Here is a 16,216-nt window from a genome sequence, read left to right as displayed (position 1 = left end):
GGAGAAAGTATCTGGCCACAGAAGCAGGGTGGGGGGTGGGAAAGAAATTGGGGACATTGGTTGAGGGGATCACTGGTGAAGAGATTGGTATTGGAACATTGTACCCCTGAAACTTAATAATGAAAATCTTTGTAACTCTGTAATTCATGGTGATCCAACAAAAAATAATAAATCATGATCCATGTTTTTTAATCTAGGCAAACCTCAGATATACTGCAGGTTCCGTTCCAGACCACTTCAATAAAGCAAATATTCTAATAATGTGAGTCACACAGACATGCTTGTTTCTGTGCATGTCTACACTATACTATTGTGTGAAAATGGCACTATATCTAAGAAAAGCAAAGCATGCGTATTATTATTATTATTATTATTTTAGTTTGAGGACCATAGCTAGCAGTGCTCAGAACTTATTCAGACCCTGTGTTTACGGATCACTCCTGGAGAGTTTCGGGGGATCATATGTGGTGCCAGGGATCTAACCAGGGTTGACTGATACAAGGCAAGCATCTTACCCACTGTATAGTCTCTATATACCCCAGGTTTTCATCTTTGTACAATCTGACAAGCTGTTATTACACATTGGCTCTCAGCCTATATACTCTCCCTAGGTGATTTGTCTACGACACCTTCAACTGTCACCTTTCTATAAACAGGTAACTGTTAAATGTCTCTCTTTATCCTGAATATTTTTCCTTCAAAAGCACAATCAAAATTTTCTGCTTTGTGGGAGGCTGGGAATGTGATTTAAGTAATAGAGCATATGCTTAACATGTTTGAGACTCTGAGTTGCATCCCTGTGCCCACATGCTCCACCCCAAGTGTGGCCCTAGTATCCTCTGCCCAGAACTGCTCAGTGTGGCCCCTATAAACAAATTCTGGGCTATGGATGAAGCTCATCAGTTAGAGCACTAGTCTGAATCTGTGAAACCCTGTGTTCAATCACTAGCACTGCAAACAAAACAAAACAAAACAACAAAAACTTCTTGAATGTGAAAAATCAAATTCATCATCCCTTACTCCTTCCTTTCTCTTTTTTTTTTTTTGCTTTTTTTTTTTTGGGTCACACCCAGCGATGCTCAGGGGTTACTCCTGGCTTTGCACTCAGGAATTACTCCTGGCGGTGCTTGGGGGACCATATGGGATGCCGGGGATCGAACCCGGGTCGGCCGCGTGCAAGGCAAACGCCCTACCCGCTGTGCTATCGCTCCGGCCCCCCTTCCTTTCTCTTTTAACGGTACTACAGAACATCTTAAGCCAGTGCTTGAGCAAAACATAAACTGTTATCATCCATATCCTCAAGAAAGGCATATAATAAACAATTTTTTTTTGCTTTTTGTGTCACACCTGGCGATGTACAGGGGTTACTCCTAGCTCATGCACTCAGGAATTACTCCTTGTGGTGCTCGGAGGACCATATAGGATGCTGGGAATCGAACCCAGGTCTGCCATGTGCAAGGCAAGCGCCCTACACGCTGTGCTATCGTTCCAGTCCCTAATAAACAAAATTTAATTAAACAAATGATGAAAGAAAACAGGTAGTGCAATGCAGTTTAATAATACCTATTGTGGCACAAATAGCAAAACTGACAGAAAATATGAAATTAAAAAAAAAACATAAAGCCTGCCTTGAAAACTCAGGAAAGTGCCTGACACCTTAAAAACTGTGGCTTAATTAATATTAAATGACTTCCTTGTAGGTTTTACTTGAAGGAATCATCACATTTGTTGACAAATGTCCCAGTCACCTTAATAAACTAGAAAAGTGGGGCTGAAGTGGTAGTACACTGTGTAGGACAGTTGCCTTGCAGGTGGCCCAGCCAGTTTCAATTCCTAGCACACCAACTCTGTGTGGTCCCTAAGCACTACCAGGAGTGATCCCTTGGCTCAGACAGAACCAGGAGTAAACCCTGAGCACCACTGGGTGTGGCCTAAAAAGCAAAACAAAACAAAAACTAGAAAACTAAAAGCTCTGGGCCAGTAACCTTCCTTACTATGGGTTTGACAAATAATAAAAGCAATCTACACTACTCTACAAGAAAAACTTCCTTTCAAGCCCAATAGATTCTTTGTTTTAAATTGAATCACATGAGATATAGTTTCAAAGTTGCTCATTATTGGGTTTCAGTAATATTCCAACACCTATCCCTTCATCATTTCCCACCAACAATATCCTCAGTTTCTCTCCTGCACCCACCTCTACGGCAGGAATCCTCTCTCTCTCTCTCTCTTTCTTTCTCGCCTCTCTATCTCTCTCTCGCTCAGTCTCTCTCGCTCTCTTTCTTTTGCTTGCTCACTCTCATTCTCTCTCTCTCTCTCCTTTCGGGCATTATGGTTCACAACACAGATACTGAAAGGTTATCAGGTATACCCCTTTCCCTAGTTTCAACACTCAGCTGTCCAGAGTGATCATTTCTATTACTGTCATACTGGTCTCTTCTCTATCCTCACTGCCCTTTGCCCCCCCACACTGTGGCAAGCTTCTAACCACTGACCAATCCTCCAGGTCCCTGTATTACCTGGCCTTGAATATTAGTCTCAAGCTATTTTTTATGAGCCCACTAGGTTCTCATAAGTCTCTAAGACCCTCCTAAACTACTCTCCCCACTTGATGACTCTCCTACTACTCCCTCTAGACTCTTCGCACCTCAGCCTTGGTGTCTTCCTTGTCCTTTAACATCACAAACGCACTCATTTTAAGACTTTTGCGGGGCTGGAGAGATAGCACAGCGGGTAGGGCGTTTGCCTTGCATGCGGCCGACCCGGGTTCAAATCCCAGCATCCCATATGGTCCCCTGAGCACCGCCAGGGGTAATTCCTGAGTGCAGAGCCAGGAGTAACCCCTGTGCATCGCCAGGCATGACCCAAAAAGAAAAAAAAAAAGACTTTTGCAATGCCCATTTCCTCTCCCTGGTACTCTTTCACTCGGGTAACCTATATGGCTCATTGCTCCCACACTGACTTATCAGAGAGGACTTCCCTAACTATCTTGAGTAAAACAACACTCTATATCCCTAATGTTTAGGACAATGTTGAGCGCATAGTAAGGTATTATTATTTGCCAAATGAACACATCAACTTCATATTCCAACACAGGAAATACTTAAAAACCACACAGAAAAATGGAGGTCAGATATTTCAATTTTTTAGAATTTAAATTTTCATTCCATTTTGTTCTGATTAACTATTTTTTTTGTTATTGTTTGTTTTTGGTTCACACCTGGCTGTATTCAGGGCTTACTCTTGGCTCTGTATTTTGGGATCACATACTAGTAGGACCTGGGAAATCATATGGAGTGCTGGGGACTTGAATGGGTTGGTCACGTGCAAGAAAAGCACCTTACTCACTGTACTATAGATTCAGTCTCATTAGTGTTCAGTTCTTACAGAGAAGGTCTAATAAAAATGAAAATAAGTCAATATTACTAATACATAGCTTAAATTACTATAGACAGCACTGTCTTTTTTCAATTATTTATGTGAAAATAGAAAATGAGAAATTCACACATGTTCCTTCAAATGGTTTTTCCCAGTTTCCTAATTATAATTTGATCAAGTTTACAACTAAGCACTGAAGATAACAATTCCCAAGTTACAACTGCTCTGTTCGGAGAAATTATGATATATGAAAACCCAAAATAAACTAAATAAAATTTATATAATATAAAAACATTAGTATTATGATCACTTTTTTTTTAGCTTTTTGTATAATACTTGCTTAGGGGTTATTCCTGGCTCTACACTCAGGAATTACTGCTGGTGGTGCTAGGGGGACCGAACCCAGGTCAGTGCACACAAGGCAAATGCTCTACTCACCATTGCTCTGGTCTCTACAATTACTCTTAAAAATTATTTTGCCAAGGCCAGAGAGCTAGTACAGTGAGTAGGGTGCTTGCCTTACACGCAGCCAACCAGGGTTCCATCTGTGGCATCCCATATAGTCCCCCAAGCACCACCAGAAGTAATTCTTGAGAACAGATCATCTGAGAACATCCTCAGAGTAACCCCTAAGCATCACTGGATATGGCCCCAAAACAGCAGCAAAAAATTGTCAAGGAATATGGTTAGCATGCTCAGAAAAACACAGGTTGACAGCTAAAACTGGAGCAAAAGGATACTTTTATGAACAAAGACAAGGTTAGTATGGCCCAGTTGGAGAGCAGTCACCACGGCTGTTTTTTCATCCAGTAAAGCCACTTTTCCAGAACAACTTCCATTACATACAGGTTGATGGTCTTGCAATTCCAGGGTATACTGTCCCAGGGGAGATTCCACTTCTGTAAAATGGAAAAGTTAAATAAATGTAATGAGAATGACCTTCCAACCACAATGGTCTATTGTTGGATTATTAGTATAAAATTGGAGAGGGGGGGTGCAGAGACAGGACAGCTGGTAAGTGCTTGCCTTACATGCGGCCAGCCCTGGTTCCATCCCTGACACCACATATAGTCCCCATATGGCATCCCATTGGTCTCCCAAGCACAACAGGAGAGTTCCCTTAGTACGGGACCAGGAATGAACCTTGAGCACTTGAGCACTGCCATGCATAGTCCCAAAACAATCTCACCCCCCCAAAAAAAATCAGGGAACCAGAGAGATAATACAGCAGGAATAGCACTTATCTTGCACAGTGCCAACCTGGGTTCAATCCTTGGCATCCCTTTTGGTCCACCATATCATATATGAAAAAAGTGATTTTTTTTTCTTTTTGGGTCACACCCAGCAATGTTCAGCTGTTACTCTTGGCTCTACACTCAGGTATTACTTCTGGAGGTGCTCAGGGGACTATATGGGATGCCAGGGATTGAACCTGGGTCGGCCATGTGCAAGGCAAATTGCTGTTCTACCACAGTAGTATTCCATTATGTATATATCATACACATGCACTCTGACCTAGAGAGGTGATTTTGAGAGCCTGTTTGGAGGTTGAGCAGGGGAGTACAGCTACTCATAGACTCTTGACTGATAAACAGTCCATTTCTATTTGTGGAATGCTTTGAGAAAGATGCACATGAAGTAGTGAGGGAGGAAGGGGACACCTTTCTAGCCAGTCAGCTCAGCCCAATCAATTCTGGCCATCAATGGGGTGACAGATGCTGCAGCCAGATAGCCCTCACATTATAAAGATGTTATTTTGTATGTTTCTCTCCTGACTTCACTCAGTATGGGAAACTTAAGCTCCATCCACATAGTAGCAAACTGCATGATTTCATATTTCATTACAGTCGAGTAGTATTCCATTATGTATATATCACACACATGCACATGCATATATGTATGTATGTGTTTCTATGTACAGTTACTATATATTATATATTATATGATATATAATATTATATAGTATATGAATATCACTGTCATCCCATTGCTCATCGATTTACTCGAGCGGGAGCCAGTAATGTCTCCATTTGTCCTTGTCGCGTTCAGGGTCAGGGGAATGTGGCCCATTATTGTTACTGTTTTTGGCATATTGAATACATCACAGGTAGCTTGCCAGGCTCTGCCGTGTGAGATTCTGCATCCAGAGACTATAAAACAAAGCTCCCGGAAGACAGCGATGCAGAGAGCAATGCAGAATATGATTATAATATATATTAATAAAATATATTACATATTACTAGTTTTTAAAAATATACAGTAAATATTCACAATACCCAAATCTGGAAATAATCCGTGTCCAAGAACAGCTGAATAGATAAAGAAATGACTGTATATACTGTTTGTATTCTTAAAAACTAGCAAACTGAGGACCAGGAATATAGCACAATGGAAAAGGGCTCATCTTACATGAGACCTGAGTTAAAGCCCTGGCACCACAAAACAACAAAATCTAGTGAACTGTGGGGCTTGGAATGTAGTTCCAGACCCTACAAGGCGTAGAGTGCTTGCATTTAACATGTGAGACCCTGTGTTTGATCCTAGTATCAAAAAAGGAACAAATAGAGTAGAAGAATAGAGAGTAGAAGGAGGGCATTCCTCTGGGTAAGTAAGGAATAAACTTATACTAATGGAGTATTAAAGTTTTCAGTTAATGAGGGGCTGGAGTGATAGCACAGCGGGTAGGGCGTTTGCCTTGCACGTGGCCGACTCAGGTTCAATTCCCAGCATCCCATATGGTCCCCTGATCACCGCCAGGGGTGATTCCTGAGTGCAGAGCCAGGAGTAACCCCTGTGCATCACCAGATGTGACCCAAAAAGCAAAAAAAAAAAAAAAAGGTTTCAGTCAATGAATTGAATTTCTCAAGAAATAACCTTTGTAACATTATGCAGTTCTTATTGAATTAGAAGAGAGAGGTAAAGTTTCTTCACTTCCCTTACAAAATTTAGTAAATTTTCAATGTGTGATTGACAGGAAAGTTTGGGCTGTACCCAAGAGTGCTCAGGGGCTAGCCCTGGATTTGTGCTCAGCTAGTGATGCCTGGTAGTGCTCAGGGGACCACATAAAGACTTGAACCAGGGTTAGGCCTGCACTTTCTATTTGTCTCGTTATTGTTTTGATTTGTTTTAGGCCCCACCTGGCTATACTCTTAGCAGAGCGCGGAAGTACTATATGCAGTGTCAGCTGAGTGCAAAGCAATCACCTTACCCATCTCTATTTTACCCCTGTACTATCCATCTCCTGCCTCTCAGTTCTTGTTGTAATAAAGAATTTAGAAACCTATGAGAACTGAAACTAAGTGTCCTCTTTATATTAGCCTGTTCAAAACACACAGCCTATCTCTATCTGGTATATCTCACGTAGAGCAATATGAAATAGTTTATCAGGGATTAGAGAGATATTATAGGGGTTAAAGTGTTTTCCTTGCAGCTGACCCCAGAATAATTGTTGGCACTCCACGGTCTTCCAAATACTGCTGGGTGTATCCCCCGAAAAGAAAGAATACACTAACCAGGTGGGGATGTGATTCAAGTGACAGAACACATACTTGTGAGGCCCTGGACTTAAACCATGGCACTGCGCACCCCGCCCCTGTTGGAGCCCCACCATGTGTGGTCCTGTTGGAGCCCCACCATGTGTGGTCCTCACGACAGTCAAAAAATGAAACAGTGGTGCATATGCTGCCTGAGCCCATGTGCTGCTTGCACCCACGTGGCCGAGCACATGTGTCGCCCACATCTCCCCTCTTGAGATGTGTACTTTCATGCTTTCATACTTTTGTGTCTAAAGCTCGGTTATGTGTAGGGGCTTCCTCCACCTTGGAGAAGCCTTCATTCTCTCTTGAATGCGTTACTCTTACTTCTCTCTCTCTTTCTTATCCCTTCCTCCTATCCTCAAAGCCACTAAATAAAATCTGTTTACTTTAAAAAAAAAAAAATGAAACAGTGGAGCCAGAGAGACAGTGCAGTGTGTAAGGCACAGCAACCAGTGTTCAATCCCTGACATCCTATATTGCCCCCCAAGCCCCACCAGGAGCACAACAAATGACTAGGAATAAATCCTGAGCATTGCTAGGTGTGGCCCAAAAACCAAATAAAAAACAGAAATCAAAAAGAGTCAGAGAGAACTCAATGGGCTGGAGCATATGTTTTTCATGCGGAAGGCCTGGGTTCCACCCCTGCTACCCCAGCACCACCAGGTATGACCCCTGAAGACCAAGCCTGGAATAGTTTTTGAGAATCATCAGGCATATCCCCAAAATAAAGGGAAGGAAAGACTTACCACAGAATCTAAAAACACAAATACTTCTCAAATACAACACAAATATTATGTATAAACATGAAAGGATGTGAGAAATATGAATCTTAGAAAAAGAGAAATCATCTCACCTGTCAATTTCCCCTGAACCATTTTTGCTACTCGGTATTTGATATATGCACCCACTAAGAGATAAATATCATGGGATGGTATAAGAAATATATTTTCCAAAACAAGCAGGCGTATCAATGCTGCTGTCACTTTCTAAACAAGAAAGAAAAATATTTCCATAAGCAAAATCCTCAGGGCTATAGTTCTTATTAAAATTTTACTTTTGGAGGACTGGAGAGAGTAGAGCAGGTAGGGCACTTGCCTTGCATGTGGCTGACCTAGGTCTAATCCCCCGAATCCCATATGGTCCACAGAGCACTGCCGGCAGTAATTAATTACTGAGTACAGTGCCAGGAGTTACCACTGAACATCACTGGGTGTGACCCCAAATAAACAAATGAACAAAGAGTTTACTTTTGGGGGGCCAAGGAGATAAGTGCTGGGACACATTTTTGCGTGCTGGAGGCCCCGTTCTGGTCCCTGGCACTGCATGACCCCACAGCACCATTAGGAACTTCCCCTGAGCAACGCTGGGAGTAGCCCCTGAATACCAACAGGTATGATCCCAAAGACAACAATTAAAAAAAAAAAGTACTTCCTGGAAGTCCAAGGAGATGACTCAAAGAACGAGAGTGCACGCTTGTAGGAGCCCTGGATTTAATCCCTGGTACCATAGTCTCCTGAGCACTGCCAGGAGAGACCTGGAGGAGCATTGCTGGGAGCAGACCACAAGCATGCTGGGTAAGCTGCATCCCCCAACACCACCCTCAAATAAAGTTTACTGCGTGGGAGGCTGTGGAAAACTCAGTGGCAGAATGCCTGCTCCGCAAGCAGGAAGCTGTAAGTTTGATTCCTGGCACACCCAAAACACATGGCACGGAGCAGTGGCACTGCCATGTGGGGCCAATGTCATGCAAACAACTAAGAAAAGTATGCTGGGGCTGGAGCCACAGCACAGCGGGTAGGGCACCTGGTAGGACACGGCCGACTTGGGCTCAAGGAAGGCAGGTTGTGTTGGCTGCTTGGGACAGGAACTTTCCCCCTCTCCCTTGTTCCTGCTGTTGTTGCAATGACACAACTTGACTGTGGTGTTTGCCAGGAGCTACACTTATTTAGCTGTGGGGTTCTCAACCCCCTGACCAGGCACTGGAGATTGGTGATCACCCACTCCCCGTGGTGCCAGGGGTCCCAGAGAGCAAGACTGCTGGGGCCATGCTACTGTGAGTGGCATCGGGGATCAAAGGCAGCCTCACACTGGCAAGGCAGGTGCCTTTTGCCACTGTATTATGCCCACAGAGCTACTTCTAACTGGCCTCTAATTAATTCACTCTCCAGATAAAGTTACTCTCTGTCCCATTTTGAACATATTGATTCTTACAAAGGCTTCCCCAGCACAGGTTAGGCTGCTCTCTAAGATGGCCTCCCACTTGAATTTAATGCTTACCAAAAGATCTATTACGGCAGACACACTTGTAATTATAATTGCATTTAAAAAATTCGTGAAGAAAGAATTATTGTTTCTAGCAAAAAGGAATTGTGGGCACCAGGGCCATAGTACAGTGGGTAAGGTGCTTGCCTTGCATTCTGCCAACCCAGGTTCAACTCCTGGCAGCTCATATGATCCCCTGAGCACTGACTTCCAGGAATGATCTCTTAGGGCAGAGCCAGGAATAAGCCCTGGCTCTGGGTGCAGCTCAAAAACAAAACAAAACAAAGTTAAGGACCATCTCCCAAATTGTTCTATCAATGTAAAAATTGGGGAGAAATTCCTCAAAGAGTATGGAATTCTGTATTCAAGTTGCTTCACAAATGTCTAATTTTTCAGGCCGGAGAGATAGCATAGTGGGAAGTTATCAAAACAAAGAACAAAAAGTTATTGGGTCTACATTAAAGAATTGAGGAACAAACTAGTTACATTTAGGGGAGATAGGTTATATCCAGCTGTGCTCAGGGCTTACTCTTGGCTCTACACTCAGGGTTCACTCCTGGCAGAGCTTAGGGGACCCTGTGAGGTGCCAGGAGTCAAACCCGTATCAGCAGCATGCAAAGCGATGCTTCCCCTGCTGTACTATCTCTCCGACTTCAATAGTTACATGATTTAAGAGAAAATGTCAACGGCATTTATACTATAATTCAGTAATTACATGTTTAAGAAAGGTAAGATTTGTTATTGTTGTTGTTGTTTGGTTTGGGGGCCACACTTAGCTGTGCTCAGGGCTTACTCCTGGCTCTGTGCTCTGGAATCATTCCTGGAGGGGCTCAGGGAGCCATCGGGTGTTAGGGGTGGAACTTATGTTGGTCAAGCAAGTTTGCTCTTTAATTTTTTTTTTTTTGCGGGAACACACCCAGCAGTGCTCAGGGCTGACTCCTGGCTCTGCACTCAGGGATCACTCCAGGTGGTTTGGGTAACCATATTGGTATGCCAGGGATCGAACCTGGGTCAGAGCTTCGTGCAAGGCAAGCACTTACCCACTGTACTATCACTCCTCCTCCAAGTGTTTTTGTTTTGTTTTGCTTTGTTTTTGTTTTTCAAACATTCACTGCTTTCAAACATTCAAATGACTTTTTCAACTAAATGACCAACTTTGATCCAAATCAAATCAAGTAGAGGGCTTCTATTTAAGGTAAAAGTAAGAAACTATGTTTCTATGGGCAAGATGATGGCTCGGGAGAGAGCTCAGGACGGAGATGCATGCCTGCATACACAGGGATCTGAGTTCGATACCTGGCACTGCAATGACTACTTGAGCACCTCCAGGTGTGGTGCTGGTGGCCCCACACCGCCAAGCAGCACTGCACTCCGTGGCCTGAGCATTGACTCCTCTAGTCCATCCCAGTCGCCAAGGGTCACTAACAATGGTAGCTAGGCCCCCTGATCACTGCTTGGGAAGCCTCCTCCCCCTCAAGAAAGGCTATCAAATGAGAATTTATAGCACTTTTTACCTTATAAAAGGATTCATAAATTCGAACTTTTACAACAGCAGCACCAGTTCTAATCCCAGACACCAAGATCATATCTCCTTGTTTCTCTTCTTTTTCCATGTTTACTATGTATACTGGAGGAGAATACTCTGCTTCAGAGTATTTCAGAATCCTAAAGAAAAATAAAATAATGTTTGTTTCTATTAGAATCAAATCTTCTTCTAGAATGACCTGAGTTATCTTAAACATTCTCTTTAGTGTCTATTCAATTAAAGGTCTTCCATCTTGTTTTTCACAAGGATTAGATAGAAATGTGTGTCCCTTGATAAAAATGTGGGACTAAAAGCTGGATTGTCTGAGAGCTATTTCCTGCAGCTGAAGACAGAATCCATACTATTATTCCACTCACTGTGTGCAGATAATTTAAATAATAAAATGCCAGCAGGAGAAGTGGCTCAGTCATAATGGACATATCTTGAGAACTGGGTTCTTGAGTTCCATCTATGGCAGTAAAAACAAAAATCAAAGCATCTACAAGAGCCAGAGATTGTACTGAGGTTAAGTTGCTTGCCTTGCCCATGGCAAACTCAGCTAGATCCCTAATACTGCATGGTTCTTTAAGTACCACCAAGAGAGACCCCAGTACTGCCCAGGTACAGTACACCCCAGTACAGCCCTCACCCAACCAATAAAATAAACTGTGAGGAGACATACCTGGATCAAATAATTTTATAGCCTGGCAATCAAGAACTCTTCTTTAATGGCTCAGATTAAGCAATCAAGTAAGTCCCTACATTAACCATAATTCATGTATTCTATCAAAGATATTTCAACTTGGCAAATGTATCTGTTTCAAAAAAGATCAGACATCGGGGCTAGAGCAATAGCACAGCGGGTAGGGCGTTTGCCTTGCACACGGACGACCGGGTTTAATTCCCAGCATTCCATATGGCCCCCTGAGCATCACCAAGGGTAATTCCTGAGTGTAGAGCCAGGAGTAACCCTTGTGCATTTGGTTTGTGCAAAAAACAAACCAAACAAAACAAAACAAAAATAAGACAGCAGGATTATAAAAATCTATTTGATTAGCTGCTGTTCAGTTTGCCACAAAAACACCTCTTTAGAAGTCAGGTGGTAGGGGGTACAGTGCTGCCAGCAGGTCAACCTGTACCTGTGGAGCAAGTGCATCAGAAGCCTGATGGTGCCTTCAGGGTTCCTGATACCCCAAAATTGCCACTATGCATTTGGCTGGACCCCAACAACTTGGAATCAAACTTCCTGAGAAATTAAACGGCCAAAAGTTAGGTATGTGGGAGCCACACCCAGAAACCACGTTCGGCTCATCTATACAAGCTTATTTATTGGCCTTGCCTCAGAGAACCATAAATAAATCTCGAAAGAGATCAAAAGTCGAAGTTAATCTTGAACCCATGGAAGGCTGAACGGACCAGGGTAAATTGGAGGTGTGGGGGTTGGGGTGGCGGGTTTGCCTGGAGCCTACCCAGGGAAAGTCCCCAGTAGCTGCTTGCCCCACAATCCAAAATTGCTGCCATGCTCCCAGCCAGAATCCACGGTTTCAAGACAGACCTCACCCAGATAGTAACCTGTTGAAAATCTGGAAATGCAGGTTTTGTGACTGAAATCTCCAGGCTTTCTCGGAGTTGGGATGGGCTACTTCTCTCCACTTCCCTATACTCCTTGGAAGCACCAGCAGTCACCCCCTCGAACCAGCTCCAGTGCCACCATGTAAGATCTTCTACTGGCCTTGCTTCAGAGACCCACAAATCTTGGTATAGATCAAAGGTCGCAGTTAATTTCAGACCCGCACAATGCTGAACAGACTGGGGTAAATCGGATGGGGGCAGGTTGGCCTGTGCCTGCCCATGCAGCCGCTTGCTTCCACAGTCCAAAAGCACTGCCATGCCCCACGTCTGACTGCACCAATCTCAGGACAGACTTCACAGAGGTATAATCTGATGAAAATTGGGTATGTAAGTTTTGTGGCTGAAATTTCCAGGCTTTCTCGGGGTCAGGATGGGCTACCTCCCCCCATGTCCCTGTACTTACAGATGCCTCGGCAGTCATGTCCATACCCCAAAAACTGCCACCCAGTTAAAAAGCTACTCCAAACTTTCTGTCCCCAAAAAAATTCTGAATGACCTGAACAAACATGATGACCTCTTAATAATTGTATTGCAAACCATAATGTACAAAAGGAAAAGGAGAGAGAGAGAAAGGAAAAAAGTGCCTGCCATAGTTCCTCTATGGGAGTGGGAGGTGGGGTGATGGGGAATGGTTCCCGGGAAATGGGGACATTGGTGGTGGGAAATGTACACTGGTGGAGGGATGGGTGTTGATCATTGCATGACTGAAACCCAATCATGAACAGTTTTGTAATGGTATATCTCATGCATAATCAATAAAAAAAATTAAAAAACTAATGTGGAGTTCATGCCTGCTTCAGTCAATTTAATCAGTAGTTGAATAAATAGCAGTACTCCTACATTAAACAATAGTAATAAATAAATAAAAGTCAGGTGGTTTACATTTGGTTTAAAGATTACCTAATTTTGCTAGATAGTTGTTCTCTGGCTGACTCGTTATCCTGGGCAATGCTCCACTCAAAAATCATTCCTGCCAAACTACTAAAAGTATTTCCTGTTGAAACAAGTCAAAAGCAGAGGTTAAGTCACATATTCAAAAATATAGATGTATCGGGGGCTGGAGCGATAGCATAGCGGGTAGGGCGTTTGCCTTGCATGTGGCCGACCCAGGTTCGATTCCCAGCATCCCATATGGTCCCCTGAGCACCGCCGGGGTAATTCCTGAATGCAGAGCCAGGAGTGACCCCTGTGCATCGCCGGGTGTGACCCAAAAAGCAAAAAAAAAAAAAAAAAAACATGTATCTTTAACAAGAGAAGAAAATTTAATTAGAAAATTATATTTAGGCTTTGTTCAATAACAAATATAAGCACTATCATTAGTGAATTAAAAAACATATAATCCGGGTGGGACATGTAGAGCATATAATCAGGGTGGGACATGTAGCAATAGAGCACTTGCCTTGTGTATGTAAAGTTCTGAGTCAGTCCATGGCCACACATACACACACACACACTCACACACACTCACAACTACAGAAAGATGCCTACAGAAAGAAATGCTGTTCCTGCACAAAGTCTGAAAGTAAAAATTTCAAGCTGATTAACTAGAGAATGGCCCAACATGATGCCATTCTCTATTTCTTTCAACATAAAGGCCACCTATACACTATTTCACAAATGACAAGCATCCATTAAATCCTGGTCAATTCGACAAATATTTTAACAAGAATTACATTCCAGAATAAACCTACTCATTAGCTTTTCCAGTAAAAAAAAATTACTATTAGGCCAAAGAGAGCTCAACAGGCTTTGCATGCCAGGATTCTGGGTTCCATCCCAGGCACAGCACGGTCCTCTGAGTACTGTCAGAGGTGACCCCTAACCACTGAGCCAGATGTGGCCCCTGAACAAAACCAAACAAAAAGTTTGCCTTCACTAAATCATTCATGGAGAAAGAAGCAGCAATGGAAATATAAATTTACAACTTTTGAGTAGAATGTATGTTTGGGTTTTTGTTTTGTTTTGTTTTGTTTTTTGCTTTTTGGGTCACACCCGACGATGCACAGGAGTTACTCCTGGCTCTGCACTCAGGAATTACTCCTGGCAGTGTTCAGGGGACCGTATGGAATGCTGGGAATCGAACCCGGGTTGGCCGCGTGCAAGGCAAACGCCCTACCCGCTGTGCTATTGCTCTAGTCCCCTTGAGTAGAATGTATGTTTTGCATGTAAAAACACCCCACTGGCCCACTAAGCCAGACACTTTCCATTTTCCCTAAAATAAAAAAGGGATAACCAATTAAATATTTTAAATACCACAATATTAGTATAGCAGACTCAATATAAAATTAGTCTCAAGAAATATGTACTTAAAATTCAAAAACTTGAGGCTGGAGAAACTTTATAGGGGTTAAGGCACTTCCCTTGCATCATCCTGTTTGATGCTGTTTGAATCCCCAATACCATATATAACCCTCCAAGCACTATTAGGGGTCACTTTTGAGCACAGAGCCAGAAATAGGCCCTGAGCATGGGTGTAACCTAGTCCTTGCCCCAAAACAATAAATTTGTTAAACCTGGGAAGGGGAGATAGCTCAAAGGGCTGGAGCATATACTTTGCATTCGGGAGTCCTAGACTGTATCCCTGTCACCACACAATCCCATGAGCACTGTTGAGAGTGACCCACAAGCATCACCAGCACAGGACAAATGAAAAACATAAAAATTGCAGGAGCTGGACAGTTGTTAGAGTTAAGGCATCTGCCTTCCATGTACCCAGGCCTGGTCTGAATCCTTGGCACCACATATGGTTGCCCTGAGTACTACGAGGGGTCACTCCTGAGCAGAAAGTCAGGAATAGCATCGCAGTTTGTGGCCCAATGACCAAAAAAAAAAAAAAAAAAAAAAAGAAAGAAATTACAAAACTTTCCATAGGTACATTTAATTCTTCTGGACTATAAGACTGATCAAAATAGAGTTAGCAATAAGTTCCAAACCATGACCCTTTTTCTAGTGTTTGGGCCACACCCAACAATACTTAATGGCTCCTCCCAGCTCACTGGTTAGAAGCTGCTCTGAGTAGTGTTTGAGGTCAGAGATCAAACCTGGCCTCTACACAAGGCATGCATCTGCTCAGCCCAAGGATTTCTCTGACTCCCCAAAACGTTTGTTTTCAAAAAAATGTTTTTCATTGTTGATTATTGGCAGCTCAGTGCCGTAAGAAAATTTCCAAGATTAGCAGAAATTTTATGAAAGTAAAAGCTAATCCAGTTGTACTCATATGTATTTATTATTCATGTACCCAAGACTTATATGAGAAATAAATATTATTCCCAATCTACTCTTATCTCTCAAGTGGCTTTTCCCAAGTACTAAACACAAAGGAGCATTAATTTGGGGCTGGAGAGATAGTACAGTGGGTAAGGCGCTTGTCTTGTATGTGGCCAGCAAGGTTTGATCCCTGGTAACCCCAATATGTCTCCAGCCCTGCCACGAGAGATCCCTGAGCTTAGAGCCAAAGTAATCTCTAGGCACTGTAAGACCCAAACAAAAACAAACAAAACAAAAACATGATTTAATTTATGTAATTTTGTTGAATCCTCTGAGGCACTTTACCTTCTGCATCCAATGCCCTCACCATAAGTTCCAGTGGTGAATCATCTACATAGAGCTCCCTGGCTCGTGATACAATTTCGATGCTGTCTATTACGTCAACTCTGACATCACAGCGCAGTTCATGGTCAGTCACTGCAATGAACCCAAAACTGAGCATTCAATTCAATGGGTCATGAATTGTTACAAACATTAATAAGGAAGCTTATTTTAAATTTATGGGAGGGAAAAGACTTTTAACTGTTACTTTCAATCTGTGTAACAAAATGGCATAATGACGGTATATGAGCCTCTTCTTATGAGACTGGAGACTGGGTCAGAGGGATAGTACAAC

General features: G+C 42.9%; 1 protein-coding gene across 1 annotated transcript in view; it reads right to left on the bottom strand.

Annotated features, from left to right (window-relative positions):
• The window catches only part of NUP210L (nucleoporin 210 like), a 102,262-nt gene that overhangs the window by 79,676 nt on the left and 6,370 nt on the right, over positions 1 to 16,216 (bottom strand). The window contains 5 exon segments of the mRNA XM_055139913.1: positions 4,119 to 4,277; positions 7,768 to 7,900; positions 10,691 to 10,841; positions 13,234 to 13,327; positions 15,886 to 16,017. Of these exon segments, the coding sequence (XP_054995888.1) occupies positions 4,119 to 4,277; positions 7,768 to 7,900; positions 10,691 to 10,841; positions 13,234 to 13,327; positions 15,886 to 16,017 (669 nt within the window).

Source organism: Sorex araneus, chromosome 5 (genome assembly GCF_027595985.1).
Source record: "Sorex araneus isolate mSorAra2 chromosome 5, mSorAra2.pri, whole genome shotgun sequence".
NCBI classification, from domain to species: Eukaryota; Metazoa; Chordata; class Mammalia; order Eulipotyphla; family Soricidae; genus Sorex; species Sorex araneus.
Note: the sequence above shows the minus strand (reverse complement) of the source record. Positions and strands in the feature narration are given on the sequence as shown.